At 43.8% G+C, this 25,441-nt stretch overlaps 1 protein-coding gene across 3 annotated transcripts in view; it reads left to right on the top strand.

Annotated features, from left to right (window-relative positions):
- The window catches only part of adamts17 (ADAM metallopeptidase with thrombospondin type 1 motif, 17), a 135,789-nt gene that overhangs the window by 79,727 nt on the left and 30,621 nt on the right, over nt 1-25,441 (top strand). For all 3 annotated transcript variants that reach the window (XM_085772580.1, XM_085772572.1, XM_085772586.1), the window contains exons 8-14: nt 3,192-3,297; nt 10,775-10,915; nt 15,704-15,854; nt 18,012-18,113; nt 18,921-19,066; nt 20,741-20,910; nt 23,639-23,766. In XM_085772580.1, the coding sequence (XP_085628706.1) occupies nt 3,192-3,297; nt 10,775-10,915; nt 15,704-15,854; nt 18,012-18,113; nt 18,921-19,066; nt 20,741-20,910; nt 23,639-23,766 (944 nt within the window). The remainder of the gene's footprint in view (nt 1-3,191; nt 3,298-10,774; nt 10,916-15,703; nt 15,855-18,011; nt 18,114-18,920; nt 19,067-20,740; nt 20,911-23,638; nt 23,767-25,441) is intronic.

The following is a 25,441-nucleotide window of genomic DNA, read 5'->3' as shown; positions in this document are numbered from 1 at the left end:
TTGTTGTGTTTGTCCTGCTCATCGTTCAACACACGTGATGTTCAAGTCCTGCTACGCTGATATAACTGGTTTAATGCATTGTGGTTGTAGCGATTGTCAACTGAGGAATCCATAAGCTGAACTGGGGTTGAGTGGGTGTGCTAAACCAAAGTAACAGTTGTGCATTGGCGGTATACATGGCATAGCTACTGTGAATTCATGTGTGGGATCCTGTTAGGTGGTGGACTGTGCTGACAGGTGCACATGTAAGAGCTACTGGACCACCATCAAGGCCTCTAATCAGCTTGTCTTCACTTTGATATCTGCAGTGGAGATCATTAACAATGTTGAAGTTGTTCACTTGTTCTCTGTTTTATCATGTTGATATTTCACAGCTTTTCTGAACCTTCAGAGAAATGTGCATAATCATATCTTAAAGCCGTGAGAAGAGAAATACAGAAATAGAGAAAATGATGCATGACGTTTCTTTGGCCTGTTGGAGACCCCAGCTGTTAAATATGGTTAAACAGCGGACGGCTGTTCATCTGCCTGACATCTGTGTTGACAGGACTGTTTACACACCATCACACCTCCCAAATCCCATAGAAGTGCATTTGGATTTCTGCTATTGGGATTTCTCTTAAGTGTGGTGAAGGAGAGATACACCTATGAGCTCTAGACAGAAGTAATGTCGCTGTCTATGTGTATCAATCAATCAGTCAGACTTTATTTATAGAGCACTTTTCATTCAAATTAAATGTAGCACAAAGTGCCATACACCATAAAAGTAGACAAAACAAAGTAAAAATAAAACCCAAAGTCACACAACTACACACACACACCATACACTTTCTCTCATACATAGAGCTTGAAAGACTGGATAAAACCAAATAAATAAAAGGAACTAAACATTAGCAAGGACATGATAAAAATAACTAAAATTATAAAATAAGTAGGCTAAGGCGGAAAAGACTAAAAAATAAACGATGAAAATCGATAAACAAAATGATAGGAAAAGTAGAAAAATAGTAAAACCTATAAGTAAAATCTAATCAAAAGCCAGGCTAAAAGGGTGTGTCTAAAGTTTGTTCTTAAAACTGTCCACATTCGCAGCTGTTCTCAGGTCTTCAGGAAGGCTGTTCCACAGTCGTGGGCCGTAATAACAAAAAGCTGCTTCACCATGAGTTTTAGTTCTGACTTTAGGTATTAATAAAAGGCCTCTATCTGAAGACATGAAAGTTCTGGATGGCTCATAAGTTAAAAGCAAATCGGACAGATAAGAAGGACTAAGACTAAAGGGGTTTAAAAACCAATAAAAGAATCTTAAAACCAATCCTGAAGTACACAGGTAGCCAATGCAGGCTACTTTAAAACCGATGTAATGTAAGCTATCTGTTTCCACACACAGAATGTATGATTAGTTTCCCTAACTGTGTGTTCACACCAAAAGCTTCCAAAGCGTCAAAAACGCTCGAGGGTGGGCGTCAGACAAGACAGCTCCCAAAACGGCAAATATTTTCAGCCGCTTTGGCCGCTCGTCACGTGACTGACGTCAAAGTTCGATCGCGCTGGTCATTGGGGAGCCGAAATACAAAAAAAAGGAAAAAAAGGCAGCCGATGGACATATTCTGACAGGTTGCCGCCGAACCGCGACATAGCCAATTATCCTAAAGTTAACCAGGGCTCAACTTCTCGTCTGGTGACGCTTTGGACGCTTTGGAGGCTTTGGACGCTTTGGAAGCACGGCACAGCTGTTGACGCTTTGGAAGCGCGGCGCAGCTGTTGATGCCTTGGACGCTCAGTGTCGCCGGGCTCTCATTGAAAATGAATTGACTTCCAGCGTTTTGATGCTTTGGAAGCTTTTGGTGTGGACGCACAGTAAGGGCATACATATCCTATTAGCATTATGAGTAGTATTAGTATTAGTAGTATTTACTTACCTACCCTCCTATCCATCCATCCTTGATCAGATAAGACACAGAGGGTTGAGGGGTGGCTGTGACTCAGAAGATAGACACAGTAATCTACTCACCAAGGCTGGTGGTTCAATTCAAGTGTTAAAGGCAAATTGGCCCATTGCCATAATTGCTATAGTCATAGCAGTAGGTTCGTTACCTTTATTTGTCTGTGTAAGCTATTTTTAGAACAGTGGAGCGCAACTGCGAGCTGCTAAGAGCTATGCTACAGAGGCTCATGGGATTTCTATAACAACGGAACGTTACGAGACAGAGTTGTTTTCGAGGTAAATAGGCTACAGAGACTGCTTGCTGAAAAACTCCCTGAAGGCAATGCACAGCTGTTTTGCATGAATTTACCTCGAAAACAACTCTGTCTCGTAATGTTACGTTATTATTTCATAGCGTGGTGAATGTGCAGGTCACAACTTGTCCGAGCGTTTTGGAGTTGTTGAATTGTGTATTTGATGAGTTTGATGAGGGAAACCAAGAAATCCCATGAGCCTCCGTAGCATAGCTCTGAGCAGCTCACCGCTCGGCTCGGCCGTTCTAAAAATAGGTTGCACCGACAATTAAAGGTAACGAACCTACTGCTATGACTAGCAATTATGGCAATGGGCCAATTTGCCAAAATGTTGAACTATCCCTTTAAAGTGCTAACCCCAATTTGCCCCCACTGTGAAGGTCGTATGGTTTTAAAGTGCTGTAAGTGAAGAAGGAATTGTTGTATGAATGTGTGAATGAATGTTGCTTCCATTCTAAAGGGCTTTGAGTGTTTGTTAGACTTAAAAGCACATACAGTATATCACAATAGTTTTCTACAATCTGGGCTGTGATCAGGTCAGATATGAGGACTGTGGGACTGTACATGTCTAACAAAGCCATGTCCACTACAAACCCTCCACTGTCCTGTTGAGTTCAGTTACCTGAAGGCAGCTCAGTCCTTAAATTACTGAAACATTGATTTAACTACTATATTATACATCTTTCTTGCTGTGACACATATTCATATGTACTATAGTTATTGATAACACCGTCCTTATTTCTAGTTATATCAAGACAGGGATTTATAATCTATTTTTCTTCTGCAGTGAAGATTCTAGCCTCACAGAACTCTCAACACTCCATATTGTTTCATGTACTTGTCATCTGAGGTGTGATGAGACACTTGCAGGAGGTTTGAGCTTATTAATGTAAATATACAATCCAACAAAGCTGGAACTGTTACTCATTAAAGTGACTGTCACTGTGTTACAGGTATTGCCTATCTGGGTGGCGTCTGCAGTGCCAAGAGGAAGTGTGTGTTAGCAGAGGACAACGGACTCAATCTGGCCTTCACCATCGCCCATGAGCTCGGACACAAGTAGGTTTTCACTCTGGTCAGGTTTTATAAAGGCATCATGCTGCTGCTGTGTGACTGAACAGAATGACAGTAGATTCACAGTTATGTCTCATAATGATTATCACCAGAACATTTAAGTGTGTTTCAGAATGGAAATCTCTCCCTTTGTTTAGACCAGGGGTGCCCAAATTCTTCTCAGTGAAGGGCCAAAAACGAATCGGGGTGGAGGGTCGCGGGCCAAAATTAAACATTCAAATTAAATATGCCTATAACATATGTTAATTGTGCAAAATAAACACTCATACAAAGTATTTTTTAAATAACACTATTGATTATTGTGTTTCACTGTTAAACAGGGCTCCAGACTGCCCCTAAATGGGGGCATTTTGCACCAACATTTTGGGACTGTGCAAGTAAATTTTTCATCTACTTGTGCACATGTGCAACCAGTGAATTTGCCTGTCTTTTGTTTTGTAACGCTGGTGAAACATGAAAGGGGAGACTCAAAAAATCTGATGTTTGTAATTACAGGTGGCAGGTCAATGTGTGTGAGTATTGTGAATACTTGCCCTGCAAATCAATTTACAAGTGTGTTCCCCTAAATTTCCTTCTTGCTCTCCTAAAATTTTAAGTTCAGGGCCACTGTGCTCCTAGTGAAAAATGTTAGTCTGGAGCCCTGCTGTTAAAACAAAGCAAATGTTACTGGTACTGGTAGCGTTACTCTGGTAGAGAATTTTCTGCTACTTGTGTCGTCCCCAGAAAAGCAGAGTAGCATCATGTGAATTTGTTGCCGTTGCCCAGTCTCCCTGCTCCTCTCACCCACACACAGCGCCCTGTGTTGGGGGCTGCACGGCCGGCAAGCCCCCAACACCCCCCCCCCCCCCTCTCCCCTCCCCTCCTCTCCACAGCTCGCCGGAGCTCTGGAGAAAGTTCTAAAGGGCCTTTCACACCGAACGCGGTATGCGCTGCGCCCACCGCGAGGTACAGCGCAGACAGGCGCAGAGCAGGGCGGCAGCGCGTACACATATGGCGCGAGTTGCTGAGCAACCGAACAAACAAGACAGGATTTGGGGGGGTATATGCAAAGATATGTTCGCCAGGAGCTACAAAACGACCGCTTCCAGGTGTACTTTAGCGTCAGGCTGAGCATCAAGCAGTTTAACAGCCTGTTAGAGAGAGCTGGTCTGATCCTCAGGAGGATGACAACTCACTTCATGCATCCCGTCACTTTAACTGAACGTCTGGTCGTTTGTTTTCTCTCTGCAAGCGGCTGATTTTTTTTCAGACTCCACTACATCCTCTCCTATTGGACGCGCCGAGATGTCGTCACAGCGCGCTGCGCCCAGATTAAAGGGCCTTTCACACCGAACGCGGCAGGCGGCGGAAGGCGGCAGCAAACCCATTCATTGTGTATGTGCTACCGCGGCGCACCGGCGAACGGCTCTGCGCCGAGCTAAGCGGCACGCGAGGTGGGCGCATGCCGCGGCGGCGCTGCGCCTGTCTGCGCTGTACCTCGCGGTGGGCGCAGCGCATACCGCGTTCGGTGTGAAAGGCCCTTAAACATTTTTTAATTCGGGCGCAGCGCGCCGCCGCGGCATGCGCCCACCTCGCGTGCCGCTCAGCTCGGCGCAGAGCCGTTCGCCGGTGCGCCGCGGTAGCACGTACACAATGAATGGGTTTGCTGCCGCCTTCCGCCGCCTGCCGCGTTCGGTGTGAAAGGCCCTTTAAAGCTCCCGGCAACGGCACCGGCACTGTACCAACGGCGGCGATGGTAACGTTACCGGCAATGATGACGACGACGGCAACAGCCCCGTTGGCACCGTTGCCGTCGTCGTTGCCGCTACCAGTGCTAAAGCTCTTGGAGCTCAGAGCTCTGGGGGGGGAGGCTGCTGGACACCTGTGTGTTTACTTCCTGTCTCTTCCTCTATGGACACTCCCAGCACGTTAACCACAACACTGGTGACAGACTCCACCTAGTGGTCGGAGTCGTACATGCAACATACATCACTGTGGGGAAAAAAATAGAAATTTAAAAAATTAAAAATTCGAGCATTGGCAGCGGGCCAAAAATAATCGGCCGCGGGCCAACTGGGCCCCAAATTGGGCAGCCCTGGTTTAGACATTAGTCTTTGTTCTACCACCAACATGTCTACAGTTGAGACGATGTGAGCAGTGTGGAATATTATTAATCTTTATTGCAGACACAACAAGCGGTCCATATCAACAACAACAAACATGATAAAACAGATTTAAGGAGAGAGAGAAAAAGACAGACACACAGATAGAGAATCAACTCTCCACATAATTCATAAGCAGGCTATCCCACCAGTGTTTTCTAAGCCTGGATGAATACCTTTAGCAGCTCCTATCAGGGCTAGTCAAAGCCCCAATAATGCTGTTCCCCGAGTCATCCAGCCGGCACATGAAACGATACATTCAATTTCTTAGAAGTGCTTTACAATTGGGTACATTTAAATTAACAAAGAGTTGACTCGCACTGTGCCACCTGGGCACCTGAAGCAACAACCTCAGTCCATCATTGTAGGCCACTATGAAAGATGAAAGTTACTTTATTCAAAGTTGGAAGGTTTCATTCAAGGTGAACATAGGCTACTGTAATTTCTCAGCTTGGGGTCAATAAAGTATATCTATCTAAAGTATATCTATCTATCTATACAAGTTCGATTTACACAATGCTCGAGAGGTTTTGTCTTTCTTTTGTCCACAGCCAGTTGTTCTCTATGGAAGAGTATTATGGCCACTCTTGAAAAAAAAATCAGAGGAGGAATAATTTTACTCATGCACTAAAGTCGAAATGTTGAGAAAAGGTTGAAATGTTGAGAATAAAGTTGTAATACAATGTGGAAAATAAAGTAAAAATGTCGAGAATAAAGCTGAAATCCAATGTCGAGAAAAAGTGACAATGTTGTGGGAAAAAATTGAAATTTGAAAATTGAAAATTTGAAAACACATGATATGATATCAATGAAGTATGCAGTTGCAAAACGTGAGAAACCTACTCTTACCGTTACACTCCAAGGATACATTTTTTTATTCTTTTTTCTTGACATTTTGACTTTATTCTCCAAGTGCATAATGAAAAAAAAACACTCTGTCCTCTCCCTTTTTTCTTCATGAGTGGCCTTAACACTCCTCCGTCGTTCTCTGACTGCTGTTTGCTGTGTGGCACTTCAGACGGACTCACCTCCATACTCAACAGGAACTGGCATTTCTCTCTTTTCTCACCTGCAGGAAATGTAAAGTATATATGTACTATATTCAGTGACAACATGACGTTGACTCTACCACATACAGTACACACCCACACCATCTTTTCCTAAGCTGATGACTGCATTTCATGGAGGAGGCTTGGGTTTCCTCATGTGACCTGAGTGAAGAATGTGCTTGTGCGATGACAAGTTGTCGCATGTAGGAGGGAAACTGTAATTCACAGATCAAAGACGATACATCCATTAGCTACACTGCTTATCTGTCCCATAAAGAGACAAACAACCTCAAATGCTTAAATTCACATCTAAAGGCATTATGTCATTATCTACAGTATCTCCTCTTATCATGTGAGAAACAAGTTCATTTTATAGAGTTGTTAGAACGTTCCCTAAGAAACTTGCTTCATTTCAGCAACCCATAATATTAACAATATTTATCTTTATTAAATATCAGAATTAATGACTGAGACTCAGAACCCTTAACCCCTCACCCTGTGTGGCATCATGACGTTGATTCTCCTGGAGTTGAGATCAGTCCAAAGTGAGCTAGGCCGTGCAGCAGCTCTGTGCCCCCCCCCCCAGGGCCCTCGGGGGAGTTATCACAGTTTTCATCACGCAGCTTTGCTCCAGCTTTGGGGGCCAGGAAAGGAAACAAGCTGGCACACAGTGTGTCTGACTGCTGCCCATGTACGCACACATTATGGAAGTAGTGTTACATAAGCACACACACACACACACACACACACACACTACATGGAATTATTTTTTAGTTTGCCAAGTAGCTATTAAAGCACTAAGGAAGTCGTATAAACTGTGAGCTCAGGCTGGTATTGTATAGACATTTTAATGGGAGGCTCAACATACTGGATTATATGTGATGAAAACTGGACCATTTATGCACCTTTAATTATTGAATATACTGCATTCATACATACTGTATGTTTACCATGATCACTCTATTGGTTCAGTGTTGTACAGCTGAAGGCTTTTACCTTCACTTCACTTTAACAGACACACGCCATCAGAGACATGTTACAAATAATCCAGTGTACCTACAAATATCTGTGGCTGCAGCTGGACGACAGTCTGGACTGGTCTGACAACACTTAAGGAGAGAGATGTCTATATTCTTAAGAAGACTGGGGTTTTTCGACATCTGCAACTACTGTTCCAGATGTTTTACCAGTCTGTGGTGGCCAGTGCCCTCTTCTACACAGTGGTGTGCTGGAGAGGTAGCAGCAAGAAGAGGGACACAGTGTGACTGGGCAGACTGGTAGGGATGGCTGGCTCGGTGGGGGACACGGAGCTGGACTCAGTAGGGACAGTGGCAGAGAGACTGGGCCCTGGACAAACTGCTGCCCCTGTCCCGCTCCACTGACAGACTCACAAACTCTCCCGGTCAGTAGACTGTACAAGACCTGTCTGACAGGGGGAAGCACACGGACATTCAGTACTTATCCAGGTTTTTTTTTTTTTTTTTTTTTACATATTAATGCACATCAATCCAGATTTGTACAGGTTTTCTTTGAACCTGCTACTGGATTTCAAAATGTCCCTCTGGTTCAATAAATTCTACATCTTATCTCGATCAATGAAAGCTGCAGGGCTAAGACTGAGAAGCACAGTCCTACCTGTGTATGTTGACACTGGTCTGTGTTCAAGCGCCAGTGCAGTATACACATTTAAATGAGTCTGATGGTCACAGTGGGAGATTTTGATAACCTGTGTGCTAGCAGATCCCTGATCAATCCCTGAGACTGACCGTGTGCTCTGCAGGAGACGGTTGATCACATGGGCAACTTCCTCCCTGTGTGTGATCTCAGTGTTTTTGGACGTGTAGCCCACGGTGAGTGAGATATCAGCTCACTTCAACACAGTTCTTGGTTGTGAAACGGTCTGTGTATAAGGAGAACATTCAGGGTGATATGACACATTCCTATGGGACTGTGCGTAAAATGTGGAATGAATGAATCATAAATAGCAAGTTTAGCACACTGTGAATCTGTAGCTACACTAGATGTTCTGATGTTTCACAGACATGATCTCAAATGGGTGTTTTGTGTTTTATGTATGAGTTTAATGCAATGCACTGAATGCAGCCATTTAATGAGGTCTACTTCATAGGAGCAGTGAGGATTTGTAACATACAGTACTGTGTAAAGGTTTCGGCCCTTCAGATGTTTGATGGTTTTGCATAGTGGATAAGAATCGAGAGGCCTCGGATCGGTCCCACATTTATTCTGCAGCATCACCGACTCAACAATTACAGCCAGTGTCAAAAATAACTATTTGAACTGACAAGAAGAAACTGAGTCCTTCAACAGATGGTACAACACCCCACAGAGTCCTCACTCTGGGATTACATGAAGAGACAGAAGACACTCAGTACGTTTACATGCACAGCTTAATCGAGCTGTGCTCAAAATTCAATTTTGGCGTCTAATCAGACTTCTGTCCTTGTTCCAGTTTACATGCAACTGAGAAAATCGAATAACTGACGGGAACGTGTTTTCATCCTCAACACCAGGTGGCGGTAATGTGTCGTTACAGCGGGTTTATACGGAACCTTTTCCCGTTGACCTATTAGCCAGACGGCGTGGTCATGGTGATTTTGAGAGGCAGACAAGAACGCCGTAACGCTACAACAGCAGCTTCTGCAACCGGCTTTCTTGGATGGTTTTGTTCTGGGGTCTTACGCCAGCGCTGGGGGTGTGGAGCATGCGCACATGCGTTGTCTAGTTAAACTGCAATTAAGGCGTATACATGCTGTAGAAAGTCTTAATTGGAGTTCTCCAACTCCGATTTAACGCGTTACATGCACTCAGTTGTCCAGTTATAGTCGGATTAAGGCAATAATTCATTTTTTTCAAGTGTCATGTAAACGTAGGCCTACTGATTGAGACAGCCTCAGTCCACACAACAACTATGGAAAGTTCTCCAAGAGGCTTCAACAAGCTGCCAGTCAAGAACCTGGAAGAACTGTGTGCTAGTGTGCAAAGGATAAGTGGAGCTGTTTGAAACACTAATGATGATTTGATTTAGGTTTCTTCTGTTGACTGAACTTTTTTTTAAGTTAATCGATAAAGACAATTCATGGCATTATTATTGTCACCTAACTTATAGTGTCTAAGTCTTTGCACAGTGCTGTACATTTAATGTTTGGTGTAGTGTGTAAGATAATGAGGCCTGAACAGGATCCGTCCCTGGTGGCAGGTTGTTAGACACTGATCGATTCTCTGTGCTTTGAAGGCACTGTGCTGTCTGCTGCTGTGGATGAGGACAAGAATGAGTCCTTAAGTGTAATTCTATATTGTTTTCTATTCAACCAGGGGAAGAGTCTGCACTTGTAATTTATTAGTTTCTGAGTCTGTGCCTGGAGTTCAGACTAGGTTGTTGTTTTTAATTTGCAAATGTAGGTCATGGCTTTGGGTGGACACTCACTCACACACACACTCACACTCATACATACACACACTCTTAGCAACTGTGCCAAAGTGAAGTCCTCTCTGTTTCAATACACACTCATTCCTGCGTTGCTTTATGTGTGTCTCTCACTCTTGCACTGTGTGTGTGTGCATTCTGTGAGTAAGAGATCCTTCCTGTCAGAGCTTCCCTCAGGCTCTCTTTTGAAATGTGTGTGCTGCAGCCGTGTGTGCTTGCAGGTTGTCTCGAATGAAAATCCTGATTTTTAAAATTCTCACACACACATTACATTACTACCACGTCTTTGTTTCCGTCACTCAGGATTCAGATTCACAAGTACAGTTGGCACAGTGACGAATTAAAGATGAGTCATGTGGCATCTCTGATTAGCTGTTATTTGTGTTACTGTTCCATTACTTAATCATTTAATTCTGCTGAGCGTGGGTTGAAGCTCACACACGGCTCTGCCCCTCTGTGTCTGTGGACTCTCCATGTTAGATCAGTAATAGATTTGTTACATTAAAGTGAGTCATCCAGTACTGTCAGGTTTCACTAAGAGAACTGTCGACAAGAAAGTCACAAGAATGACTTTTTCTTCTATAAGGCTCTTAGTTTTCATTTCATCTCCTCAGGGCTGCTTGTTGTTTCTATTCATTTTATGAAAACCATAAAAATCCAACAATATCTTCATCTCCGTGGCTGCAGAAAACACCACAGAGCACTGTATGCGCCACTCAGTGCTTCAAAACGTATCTGTTACAAACAGAGACTGTAATGGTAGCAGGTGAATAACCAGCTCTACTTGTCTTTAACTTTATGTCCTTGTATCTTTGTCTTGTCTTCAGCATGGGAATGAGCCACGATGACGACCACGCCACCTGCACCGGTCACTCCCACATCATGTCGGGTGAATGGGTGAAAGGAAGAAACCCCAGTGACCTGTCCTGGTCCTCGTGCAGCCGTGATGATCTGGAGAACTTCCTCAGGTGAGACGCAGCTGGACTCCTAGAGGTCTTAATGGGAGGCCAGGGTTTGAAAAGTTACAGTAAGTCAGTGTCAGTACTGCACAATTTTTATCCTAATGAGTTAATCAAGTTCAAAATGTTCTTGGTAGAAATCTTTGCACGGACCACAGTTATTTTATCCATTTATTAACTTCCCCTGTGTGTGTCTAGTTATTTGTAGAAGCAAAATATTATTCCATAATGGACTAGCTGTGAGGAGGTAACCGACCTCCTGCTGCCCTGATACCTCCTGCCAGATGGTGGGAGGGTGAGGAGGCTGTGGCCGGGGTTGGTGGGTTCCTTCATGATGCAAGGATATGTTGTATGGAGGAGAGAGGTAGTACCAATGATCTTCTCTGCTGTGTTCACTGTTCAGTGTAAGGTCCTATGCAGTTCTCATGCCGATACCAGGTGGTCAGGAGGTTGTTATTTCTAAAGCAGGTGAAAAGCAGGTGAATGGAGGCCCTTTGTCCCCCAATCACACGGGGTATCAACCTCCATCTCAGGTGATCCTATCACAGTTTTCAGCTCTAAGTTCAGGTGTGAACACACCCAAGATGCACTCAGGGCTCATCTGAGATCTGACCACTCAGACCCGTTCAGAGGTGGTCTGGACCACGTGTCCACATTCCTTTAGCACAGTGAACGCAAATGTGTCCTGACATCACTGAAGCTACTCTTATACTTTACTGACGTCCTCTGAAGGGCCTTCTACTCTACTTACGTCCTCTGGAGGTCCTCCTACTCTACCGACGTCCTCTGAAGGACCATCTACTCTACCGACGTCCTCTGAAGGACCTCCTACTCTACCGACGTCTTCTGAAGGACCTCCTACTCTACCGACGTCTTCTGAAGGACCTCCTACTCTACTGACATCTTCTGAAGGACGGCCTACTCTACCGACGTCCTCTGAACAGGACAACGGTACTCTACCCATGTCCTCTGAAGGACCGTCTACTCTACCGACATCCTCTGAAGGACCTCCTACTCTACCGACGTCCTCTGAAAGACGGTCTACTCTACCGACGTCCTCTGAAGGACCGTCTACTCTACCGACGTCCTCTGAAGGACCGTCTACTCTACCGACGTCCTCTGAAGGACCTCCTACTCTACCGACGTCCTCCGAAAGACCGCCTACTCTACTGACGTCCTCTGAAGGACGGCCTACTCTACCAATGTCCTCTGAACAGGACAGCGGTACTCTACCAACGTTCTCCGAAGGACCTCCTACTCTACTGACGTCCTCCGAAGGACCTCCTACTCTGATGTCCTCTTGAAGGACCTCCTTTTCTGCCAATGCCACAGATTCATTATGAACAAGAAATATTTTCTTTCTGATGATTGCCTAAAAAAACATCAACACACACCTGTTTATTTCTATGTAAAACAGGAAATGTGATCAGTTTAGAAATGATCAGTAGAGACTAATGTTAAAGTGGGTTTGAACAGACCCAGTCAATATTGATTGCTGCGATTGATCACTGATCACTTTAAATTACACAAAAAATGGAGACATTGCAGTGTTGTCATTGGAGAGCTCTGTCATGTGTGAAGTGTTTTGCTGATGAGGCCCAATACAGCCTTGATGTGGTTGAAGTTGGATGATGTCAGCAGTATGAATAGGAGTGGGCTCAGTACATAACGCAAACTGACTGTTGCTCACCAATTAGGAAGCGTAGGACTCATTAGGTTTTTACAGAGCAGTGATAACAGCTAGAAAAATACAAAAGTGAGAAAAGAACAGAGCATTACTGAGTTTTATGGATATGGACAAGACTGAGTTATGATGACCTAAGTATCCACCCTTAAAGTTGTCGTTTTTTTAAAATTTGCTCACAAAAAGTAGTCATTGTTCAACTTAGTTAAAATCATGAAGGTTTCAATTTCTCACAGCAGCTGCTGTTGTGGTTCCAGTTTGTCTTAGCATATGGAAACTAAACTTCAGCCACACACTGTGTTCAGACTGATGACACAAATGCACAACGGGAGATTGCATCGAGTTACAAAAGCTAGAGTAATGGAGGGTGGCCCAGACGTGACGTCATGATGTCGACTCTCCATATCCTCTGCATCTCCAAGCTAGCACGCTCAACTGATGATACTGATGTCAGACACTTGGCTTCCTTTTGCTTGAGCAAGTCGCTGTAACACAACCTACTGCTGCAGATGAACTTGGTGCACACACAGGGTTTAGGTTTAGAGCGTTATGAAATGGCAAATAGTGAAAGCACCTTTCTCTGAGGAACATCAACCAGCTACAGTTCACTGCCTGTACCCAAGAACTTTCTTTCTTTCTTTCTTTCTTTCTTTCTTTCTTTCTTTCTTTCTTTCTTTCTTTCTTTCTTTCTTTCTTTCTTTCTTTCTTTCTTCCTTCCTTCTTGAAAATACTGCTGATAGCTACTGGGAAAGGTCCAAGTCAACTTCTTCTTGCTCTTCCCCATGGTCAATGAAACAACATATGGAAGGACACTGTTCCTCCATCCATCTTGACAAGAACCGAAGCTGTTTTGGAACCTCGTGTCATAATGACACCATTAATAGGATACTCCATGTTTCTTTTTCCTCACTTTTGTCACCCATCTGGGTTTTATGACATGAACTGAACAACTGAACCCATTTTTTATATGTTGTTGAGTTGTGTTCTTATATTTGCCCACATAATTCCATCAATCATCAATCTGTGATTCTAATAGTGGTAACATGATGATGTCATATCCTCCATGATCATGTGTCAGATGCTCATCATTTATTTTTACCTAGTTTCACAACACAGACACTTCTCTTCACATCAGTGGTTTTCATCTATATACAGTATTTGGACCAGAGGAAGGATTTTGGTCATCAGATGTCAGATGTTTAGTCTTCTGAAGTTATCAGAGAAACAAGCTGAGGAACTGTGAGACAGCTCAGCTGATCTGACCAAGCAGCAGGTTCTCCTGTCACTGGCTCTTTCTTTCATTCTCATATGCAAATCCAATCCAGAGTTGAAATAAAACTTCACCAAATTGAAACTGGAAGTGAAACATCTCCCCGTCAGACTCCAAGCTCCTGAGCAACATCTGGCCATCAGCCATTCCTCTAAGAGAGTTCAATTGAAAAAAGCTGAGAGTCTGACAGTCAGATGTGGGTGGGGCCTCACATGCTCAGAATCTGACAGACATCTAAAGAACATTATGAGGGCTGGTCTCCAGGGCTGCTTTCTGCTGGATGTAAAACAGGATTTATGCTAAAAACCTGTTTTGCATTCATGAATCTGTCTCTCACACTCCCAGTTCTTAACTTTCAGATTGATCACAGCTCAAATATGCTCTATGCTCATTTAATAATTCCATGTCATCTGAGGTTAGAGGCTCAGCTGAGCAGTCTTGATGGAACGGGACGTTTTCGAATGGGCTGAGTGATTTATCAGACCTGGAAACTGATCTGTGAAGCAGCTTAAGAGAAATGTCTCCAAATCACTGGTACCAAAACCACAAACACGGAGAAAATGGAAACATGTTTTCTTTTACAGCAGAATCATCGCCACCATCAGTCTTCCTCTTACAACACCAAAGACCAGTGACACGCATCATCAAAGTGGAGTTGAACTTCTCTAAATGAGAATGACATTTAGACCTTTTTCTGTTTCCAAACATCTGCTGAAAATGGAACCACTGCTGCAAGAGAGCTCATTTTGAGTAATGTAGAAATATCAAATGAATAATTAAAGTTATCATTTGGAGCATTTTATGCCTTTATTAGATAGGACGGTGGAACGAGACAGGAAAGCAGGCCGAGAGACTTGCAGGTTGACTTGCAGTCGGGAGTCGAACCGGTGATCGCTGCTTCAGGCTGTGCCAACATGGGATGTACTCTAACCACTGGACTACCACACACCTCTCAAATGAATTATTAATGTTACACACATTTCTGACGTCTGGCCCATTCTTGTTTAAACACATTTCTCAATGCAGTTTACATTTTTATGTGTGGTGCTGGTAGGTCTGAGGGTAGGACATGGACATGCAGCCTGGTTAGAATAAATATCACAGTGGACTAAGTTTCACTTTCCCACCACTTGTCTGACTTGTCTAAGGCCATGATCCTGTAGTTAGTTGAGAATCCATGACTGGGTGTTGGCCAACACACACAGATATTGGTAACTGTTGTTGGATTATGTAGGATAACCTCACTTGAGATAAATCTTAGGATGAAAAAGATAAGATGGGGTAATTCTAGTTAGAGAGGATTTGCTTCTGCAAGTTTCTGAGCCAATATAACAAAGAACTTTGGCTGTTTTGGGAGCAGACAGGGGCTCCTCAGTAGTAGGATGATGTTCTCAATAAAGCACTTGGTGAGCGTCGATCTGCTGCATATCTAAACATCATGCAGTAGTAACTAAAAATTAGGGCTCCATGTGGCCCTGGGCCCTCTTTTTGAAGGCGGTTGTCACTGTGTATTAATCCACAAGCTGCATTTTTGCAGACTAAGATAAAATATTGTGCTGGACAATAAACTCAGCCCCCAGGAAACATGCACAAATAATAGACAGAGATCACACATACAATGGAGCCTTTGCTTTGGCTCATACTTTAAATGCTTTGATGTCACCATCAATGCTCATCTGCATCTGCTTTCAAAATAACAACTAACATTGTTCAGAATCTGCCATGCTAATGCCAAGTCTCTCTTGGACTCCGATTCGACAATGAAAACAAAACTCTTGGAAGTGAAAGAGCTGACTGGTAAGCACGCAGTATGAATCCATCTCTTTTCTGGCCTCTCAAACAGATCCAAAGCCAGCGGCTGCCTACTGCACACAGACCCCAGGAGCCGTTACCAGGTCCGGCTGCCTCCCAAGCTGCCAGGCATGCACTACAGCGTTGACGAACAGTGCCAGATCCTGTTTGGAACCAATGCCACTTTTTGCAATGACATGGAGGTACAACACACTCCCATTAAATGCAGTATTTTAAATGTCACATATTATTCCGTTTAACAATGTGGGATTGACTCCCAGTCGATGACATTTGGCTTCCTCTTCCCAGCGGATGCTGTCAGCGGGTTTGGTCTGGTTTTCATGTGTGTTCATTCCTTTATTGTTCTGCAAAGCTGTCGCGTGTGATGTCATGATGATGTTCGTCATCAGTCGTCCTCTCGACATCTGACCTGTGATATGAAGATATATAGTATCAGACAGTAATGTGAGTAGATTGGGGGAGGATAATGTCATGTTATACAGTAGTTAGTGGTGTTCATATGTAGGGATGGACCATGTACCATTTTAATTAAATGGTGATAAAAGCTACACACAGTTCAATCAGGACAGAGAGCCAGGTTTGAAGATGAAGATGAAATTACATTTATTATGCACAAAATAAATTTTGACGCTTAGACTACGGGGAGTAGACCAGCTGAGTAAACTGATCTGGGGATGAGAAGAAGTTATATCCCCCCCGGGCCTAGACACTGGTGGTGGTAGGGAAGCTTGAGGTTGCCTGATTAGGGAACTTATTGGTTGAAGATCCAGATTAAGACAGTCTGTATCTTGGTGGAGGTGGGCTGAGAGATTTGCTGGAATGATGGCTGGATGACAGCAGAGAGAGAGAGTACTTTCAAATTTGACAGCTAATGACTGATTGGTAGAAGAGAGAGGATGGCAGACTGTGATTGGTTGAATTATGTGAAGAAGGGTGGAGCGAGAGGATAGTGGGAAAACAAGGAAGTGGCTTTGAGGCGTGCTTAAAGAGATAGTCTTCCTGTCTTCCTGAACTTTCGCTTAGCTTCATTAAGTTGATCATGGTGAACTTCCTTTATTGAAATACTCATGAACATCCTGGTGAGTAGCTTGAAAACCTGGATGAATTCTAATAAATCAACCTGGACCACCAGGAGCAGCTCAACAGGAGCCACACTAGCCACATTTACATGTACAATCTGATTATAATCATTCTCATCGGAAATTCCAGCTTCACTGTTTACATGGACGCAAAATAAAGTTATCCGATTAAAACGTGCGTGCACATGCATCAAGCAATCAGAATAAATTCACTGTGATGTGCGCAGTGAAGTTTTTCCAGTCAAATCTGTTGAGAACAGTAGAAGAAGAAGCTTTTTCTTCCATAAACAAACGCTGTCAAATTGCTCCTGCTCTGATGAAAAGGGATCTACTTTATATCGTTTGCTGCAATCGTTACTTTTGTTTCTGGTGTTCTCTTTATTTAAGCACAGCAGATTATATTTTACATAGCAGAACAGCAACGGTTCATTTTGTGCTGCTTCCACCTCCAAAAACCAAGAGCCAGTGGATGAAGGTCAGAAACAGAGACTTTAATCAGAACAACATGGAGCTGAATCCGAAAATCGACGGGCATAAACCACCCATCTTGATTGGAAAGAAATGTATTTCTATTTCATTCTGATTATTTGTGTCCATGTAAACATGGCTAATGTCAAAAGTCACAGGGATGATCAGTCATGAGAGGAAAAACTGCAGTGACATCATGTGATGTTACATGTGACAGTTTTGGAGAAGAAACACAAAGGAGTGTGAACCAACAGTGGCAGCAGATCTAAACTGCTGACATGCAGGTCATTGCAGAGTTACAGTATGTAAACAGTAGTTACAAGAAGCCTGGAGGCTGCAGGCAAAGTGAACAAGTGTTCATTTGCATTTTTTTTTGTCTTTCACAGGTTGTAGTTGTAAAAATACTTGAGATTCCAGCGGTCAGAGCTCCGTGAATGACACAGGATATTAAGCAGGTTGCTGCGCTGTGAATCCACCTGGTTATGACTTAAATACACACTTTTATAATTTGTCAGCAACAGAAGCACACGCACTCTGAGCTCTAAACCTGTCATTTGATTTGGCAACTGTCAGACATTCAGAGTACACAGAGCTGTTCAGAAATTTTTCAAAATAAAAGCCCTTTAGTGGTTCGGGGGACAGACTTACTTGTGGGGCCTTGAATTTTTAGTGACAAAAGCTTTAGATGACAACAAAAGTAAATGGGTTGTAAATGATTGCGGAGTTGATTCTGAATTTATTTTGGAATTTTTATCAGAATTGATCTCCCTTGTCTTTGTATGTGTTCATCAGCACCTCATGTGTGCTGGCCTGTGGTGTCTAGTAGAGGGAGATTCATCCTGCAAGACCAAACTGGATCCTCCCCTGGATGGAACAGAGTGTGGAGCAGACAAGGTAGAGCTTCCTTACCGACACACTGCGCTTTCAAGTTACAGCTTCTGACAGGCAGAGAACAACAATGAGTTTTAAGTGTATTAAAGGGATAGTTCACCCAAAATTCAAATTTCACTCACTATCTACTCACCCTCATGTGACTAAGGGCTGGGAGAAGTTTCAGAGTCCTCCACGCCTTCTCAGAGTTACAGCGGGGCTCTGTGCAGCACTGCATGTCCATATGACAGTTGCGAACGGAGCTCACTTTTCTTCGTCCAAAAAGACACACCAAAAAACATCCAAATACCTCCATAGTGCTCGTCTGTAATGTCCCTCTTGTATTGAAGCCCCAACATGAGAAATTGTTCCAAAAAAAATTAAATAAGTATATGTTTTAAGCTCGTTTGTAGCGGAAGCTCCCAGCACTGCTCTTCCTGGTCCGTCCAAATCTCACGCTGGGAGCTTCCGCTACACACAAGCTTAAAACATATACTTATTCAATTTTTTTCGGAACAGTTTCTCATGTTGGGGCTTCAATACAAGAGGGACATTACAGACGAGCAGTATGGAGGTATTTGGATGTTTTTTGGTGTGCCTTTTTGGACGAAGAAAAGTGAGCTCCGTTTGCAACCATCATATGGACAAATACTGCTGCACGGAGCCCTGCTGTAACTCCGAGAAGGCACGGAGGACTCTGAAACTTCTCCCAGCCCTTAGTCGACATGAGGGTGAGCAGATAATAAGTGAAATTTGAATTTTGGGTGAACTATCCCTTTAATAATGTTTTTAATACTGATGTGTGTGTATGTATGTCTGTGTGTGTGTTAGTGGTGCAGGGCAGGCGAGTGTGTCAGTAAGACTCCCATCCCTCAGCACGTGGACGGCGACTGGAGTCCATGGAGCCAGTGGAGCATGTGCAGCAGGACCTGCGGTACTGGAGTCCAGTTCAGACAGAGGAAATGTGACAACCCTCCGTATGTCACCTCTCTGTCTGCGTGTGTGTGTGTGAGAGAGAGGGATTAAAGGACAATTCCAGGCGAATTCAACTGGGGGTGTATTTTCCTATCATTTTAGGTCTAAAAGAATGAATCTGAAGATTTTCAGTTTAATCGCTCCTGTTTTGCGGTAGTTGCGTCTGTCCCCGCATCGCCACGGCAGCAATGAATGGGAGTGGATGTAAGTTCCACTGTTTAGGCTGTTTACAGCCCTCAAAGCCGCAATCTTTTTCCACAGACAGCGTCAGATGGCTCCTCAAACATGCACCGAGAAGTTTATTTACTTCAAGCAAGCCGACATGTTTGTAAAACTAGATCTAATTCAAAGTCTCCCGGAGTCTCGCGCGAGACCCAGGTGCCGTGCTCGGTGTGTTCAGGAGCAGTGGGAAAAGCTACCGTTTGTGTCATAAACACAGGAATATCAACTCTTTACTTGCTTCAAGTAAAAAAAACTTCTCGCCGCATGTTTGAGTAGCCACCTGACGCTGTCTGTGGAAAAAAATGTACACTTTAAGCAAGTAAAGAGTTGATATTCCTGTGTTTATGACACAATCGGTAGCTCCTACTGCGCCTGAATACACCGCGCACTGCAACTTTGGGCTCGTGCGAGACTCCGGGAGACTTTGAATTAGATCTAGTTTTACAAACATGTTGGCTTGCTTGAAGTAAATAAACTTCTCGGTGCATGTTTGAGTAAAGGTTTTCTGACTATAGGGATTATGGCAATGGGCCAATTTGCCAAAATGTTGAACTAACTTAAGAAAGTCAGTCACATTTATAATCACAGTCAGATAATGTATTGATTGGGGCAAATTAGTTTGAGTTTTAGTTGCTCCCATGGTGAAGAATAGAGAATATCAAGTGGATAAAGATAAATATACATAAAATATTAAGAATATATCCATAATATGTAATACAAAATGTAAAGGTCATGTTCTGCTAAGTGAGGGCCCAGTAGAGACTTTGTGATGTCCAACACAGGAGAACCAAGTTGAAATGTATGTGCTATATTTTGATTCAAACTGAATTTTGTGAAGATGCTACCTGTGATGAATCCCAGGTAGGAGAAAGAAGTAGTGAGTCAGTAGTAGTAAAAATAATTCTGTCTGCTGTTGGTGTGTAATGGATGCGACTTTGTGAAACTGATGCTGGATGCAGATCTCCATGGAGCTCTGCATCCAGCTCAGTTTATATCAGTCGACACAGAAAACTCTGCTTTTAATAGTATGTCTTACACACACATATTTCATATTTTTAATCATGAGTAATTGTGTTTAAACTCAGCTGTGTGCATTCAGAGTGAATGGTTGGATCTCTGTGAGTCTGTGAGGTGCTATCATGTGATACTGTCACCACAGCACGGGTCTCCTCCGTCTTACAGAACCAGACTGACTGCTACACTGCCGAGAGGCACCTCGCTGAAAAGCACACCAACTAAACTGATTCTAATTGACACCCAGGTCAGCTTCAACAAGCATGCATGAAAATTATCTTCATTCATGCTTCATTTTTAAGTGACACTGACCTGTTCTGCATCACACCACCACTAAAATGTCTTCAAGTCTGTCTTGGTAGATGGTTTACTGTACCTCCTGCACTGTGACTGTTCACACTGTATGTAATGTGTGTGTGTGTGTGTATGTGTGTGTGCAGACCTGGTCCTGGCGGGCGGAACTGTCAGAAGACCAGCGTGGAGCACAAAGCCTGTGAAGGAGCCCCCTGTCCCAAAGGAGCCCCCAGCTTCAGAGACCTGCAGTGTCTGTCCTACGACCGACACGGCAGCAAGAAGAAGGGCAGCATGCTGACTGCTATTATCAATGATGGTGAGACACACACACACACACACACACACACACAGCTCTCCTGCTGTACAGGTAGACCCCCTCAGCCATCAGGTCACTCCTCGTCATCGGCAACATGGGGTGAGACAGTAGTGGTAGACAATGAGTCCGTCCTAAATCTTAGAGGGAACAGTCAGAGAAGTATAATCATTTACAGCAGTGATTCTCAAAGTGTTGGGAATAGAGACATGATATGTGGGGCCTACAACTTATTAAAATGAAACACTTGATTTCTGAGCATGTATTCCTCTGACCACCGTAGCGGTCATATAGACAGCTGGTATAGACCACTGTGCCCCGCTGTGGCTACAGGTCACAGGAATTATTACTATGTTTCCATTTTGTGGTTGTTTCCCATCAGTTTTTTTCTCACTATTGTTTTCATATAACATTCATTTTTATATGGAATGAGAGAGAGAGAGAGAGAGAGAGAGAGAGAGAGAGAGAGAGAGAGAGAGAGAGAGAGAGAGAGAGAGAGAGAGAGAGACTTATTCGAAATGAAGGGAGCAAAAACACAAAGAATAGACATGTATACAGTATGTCCAGGAGACTTTGTCCTGTCCTCAGGACATGAGTGAGGGAGGATCGTCTGGTGGCTCAGGTTTATTGAGGAAACTGTCACTGTCAGTTGCACATCTGTTAGCAGGTCCGCTCCATGTAGGAACTTTACAAACTTTATTTTGTCAGAACAAACAAGATCTTGATTTTGTAAACAGTGACATGTTGGAAATAAACACCAAGTACGTAAGTGAGCATATACTGTACTCACCCTCATTTATAATGTTATTGAATTCAATCTAATCCAGTCCACTTCATTTATATAGCACATCTCCAAAACATAAACCACCACCAACACCAAAAAAAAAGAAGATGGGCCTTGTCCAAAGATGGGTATGACAGAAAGAGAACCACTGGTTTACAGTGTCCCGCCACTTCAGCACCAACCAGAGTGGGGGACCCGTTGTTTTGGGGTTGTCCAACCATCCATATGCACATCTGGTCCATTATTATGGACACTTATTATGGATATCTCAGACAGAGCAACTTAAAATTTTCATTACTTTCAGGATTGGGATATTTGCACCACTGGCCCCATGTTTTACTGCTCTTGTAGTTTGTTTGAAGTTTGAATAAGTTGTATGAAGAACAACAAATATACCATCTCCTGGAGCTCAAGTGATGACAGCCTTTTTTAAAAAGAGTTGCATGACCGTCCAACGATTGTGCAGAGTTTCCACCATATTGGTGGCAGGTGACAGCTTGGTGTTGTGTTGTTAAAGATTTACAAAAGTCTGGACCAGTATGCTCCCAGAGTCCATGAAAGCCAGACATGGCACCAGGACTGGCTGCAGGTTCTGACCACAGGGTGTTACAGGTGGAATGTAAGTTATGGATACACTCAGCATTCATTATCAAAACCATATTAACACTATCACTTTTAGCTGCTTGTTGCTGGGCGGCTTGCTGCACACAAACTTTTTGTTGGCCCAGACTGTGAGGTGGGATGCTGCAGCTATGGAATTTGGATAAATAATACATCGAGGGCTGGAGACTATAATTCACCACAGGTGTCATATCATTGGCCAAAATACTGAAGTCAGAATCTCATGCAATCCCTGTGATCTTTATCTCACTTTGACTTCTAATGTCTTCACAGAGTGGATTGATATGTATCCAAACACCCACTCTGATATTCTCCCAGAGCCACTGCTGCCAGTGTTCTGATATTTAAGAACTGCTGGTAACGTCATTCCACTTGTTTACTTTTACTATAAGAGGATGTGAATGTGTTTCTGTTGAAGTAGATGAATGTTCTGCCTTCATCCTCATTTGTCCAGGGGAGTGATTAAGAAGCTCAGATCAGTGCAGAGCTGCACTGATGGAAGTTTCTCCCATCTCCATCCTGGATCTGTGGAGCTCAGTCACCATCAGGCTCCTGGTTGACTTCCTCTTCCCACCGCCCTTTGCGCTGATGGCTCAGTTTGGCAGATAGTAGTAGGGTTGGGGGGAAAAATCGATTCATGTAAGAATTGTGATTCTTATCCTTTACGATTCTGAATCGATTCATAAACTTCAAATATCAATTTTTTTATTAATGTTTCCTCTGTCTCTCTGCACGCCTTCCCAGGCTTCTGTACACAGTGTTGCAGCGAGCTAAGATAACCGACACTTGTTAACCGATTAATAACCATTAACCGATAAGATTAAAATACTCTATTGGATGTCTGTGACTAAGCTTGTGCCCATCAACAACCTGACACCCTATCGAGGAGAGAGGACCATCGCTATTTTATTTTTATTGGTGTTATAAAACACACAAGCTGCTCCAGCTGAGCAGCCACATCCACTGAGCTCTGGATCAGCTGATCGGCCTCAGATCTTTTCATACCAAGTGCAGTTTGTTTATTGTTTTTTTTAGCAGCGCCATTGTTATAGGTGATGCATTTTTTTAGGGGAAATATGGCTCCTGATACAGTCTGTAGACGTCATCATCATCATTCAACTTTTTTACATAGTCTGGTGTTAAAAAAGCAAACTACAAATCATAATGAATGAAATAAAAGAGTGCATGTGGTTTTAAGGACTATGACCCTGTTGAGGTAAACTGTGGTGTCCTGTGTCCCCTCTGCACCCGAGTGAACCTTCATCCAACTTCATCACTTCAACTCATCACAAGTTTGTGTGTGTGTGTGTTTGTGTGTGAGAGCAGAGAAGCCGTGTGTGCTGTTCTGCACCCCGGTGGGTCGGGATGTCCCAGCGCTGATGGCCGACAGGGTGATGGACGGGACGCCCTGTGGACCGTACGAGGCTGACCTGTGTGTTAACGGGAGGTGTCAGGTACACACACACACACACACACACACACACACCTGATCTTCTGTCCATGCTTTGAGTGGTTTCACTAACCTCTTGCAACTCCAACGCTTATGAGAGAACTTCTGAACATCAGCCCACTTGACACACAGGGTGTTTTGTGGAGGGTGTGGTCAAAGTGCAGATTTTCATCACAGTCTCACTTCCAGAATGCACAAACTGTTGCTCATTTGCACAGAACAAACTCCTAACAAACCTTCCCCCACTGGGCTGCCCTGTGCTCTGCTGTTAGCTCAGCGAGTCCATCTCTGACAACTCATTACAGCTGCATGGGTTTCATCCCCACTGAGCCAACCGTGCATCGGAGCGATCGGGGAGAACTAGGGGAGGTGTACAGATATCACAGCATGGACAGGATCCAGTAGAACCAGGCCAGAAACACTGGCTGAGGAGATCAGAGTGGTAAAAAAGAAGCTGCAGCTGCTAACATCCTTGTGTCAGTATGGAGAGGCCTGCAGAACATCACAGGTGACAGGAGGCACACCCCAGCAAGGACAACCATCATGTTTTAAAGGAGACATACAGTATACAGTATTTTAATTTGTGGAAAGGGGGCATCCTTTCCACAAATTAAAATACTTCCAAGGATCAAACATCACAGCTCTTTTCATCCTCTCAAAACAGCCCTGTTCAGAACGGCTGGTTTCAGTGTCTGTCCCTTTAAATGCAAATGAACCACTGCTTGCCCCACCCCGCCCCTTCTACTGGTACCAGGTAGGGGTGGGATTATGCAAATTCAAAAGCTAGTTACATCACTGGAAGACATCTGAGAACAGCTCGTAAAACCACATGGATTTCAACCTAGGGAGCCTGAAAATTACTGATTTTGTTTTCAGTTCTCACATTTTGGAGGCCAGAAGGCAAGACAAACACTTAATGTTAAAGAGCCTTCATGATATTTCCATAATATGTCCCCTTTAATGCAGGTTTGATAAACCAATGTCCACAGCTCTCACTGACCAGCTGTCCAGATCTGCAACAGATCTCTGGAGCTTTTGTATCAAACTCTCCACGACCGTCCTGCACTTCAAGGAACATTATCACAGGATGCGGTGACTACAGGTCTGCTGCCCTGAAGTCTGTGTTCCTGGTGTGTTAGGAGAAACTGTTCCTGACCCCCATCACATACCACCACCAACAAAATCCTCCAGGATTTGGCCTGAGTACCCAGCATTGACTCACAGAGAGCCAGCAGAGGATCTACCTTGTGCTCCAGCTCAGAAAAGCTCAACCCATCTTATTACTGATTCAGCCACACTTGAAATGAAAAACCGTGTCAGTTCTGTGCACATCCAGCGACGTTGCGCTTGGTCACTAAACAAAGACAGGTACAGAAGGCAACAGGCAGTTCACACCACTGTACAGTTAATATGTCATGTGATATCATGAGTGATCCCTGAGTTTCAGACACACTCTGACCTGCCTCTTCAGCAGCAGCAGGACAGGAGGTGTCTCTGAGCTGCTCTCTCCCAAGGTCTCCTGCAATGTGCAACAAAATCACTGTTAGAACCTCAAGAAGCCGAGTCAATTGTGACTCGGCAAAAACTGTGCCAAAAACACATATTGAGGATGCTGGTATTCATTTCACTATGACCCAGTTATACCATAACCAAACACAAGCAAACCATATGAAGAGACA

This window comes from Trachurus japonicus, chromosome 3 (genome assembly GCF_045865225.1).
Source record: "Trachurus japonicus isolate A0001 chromosome 3, Traja_1.0".
NCBI classification, from domain to species: Eukaryota; Metazoa; Chordata; class Actinopteri; order Carangiformes; family Carangidae; genus Trachurus; species Trachurus japonicus.
This window is presented reverse-complemented; position numbering and strand designations above follow the sequence as displayed.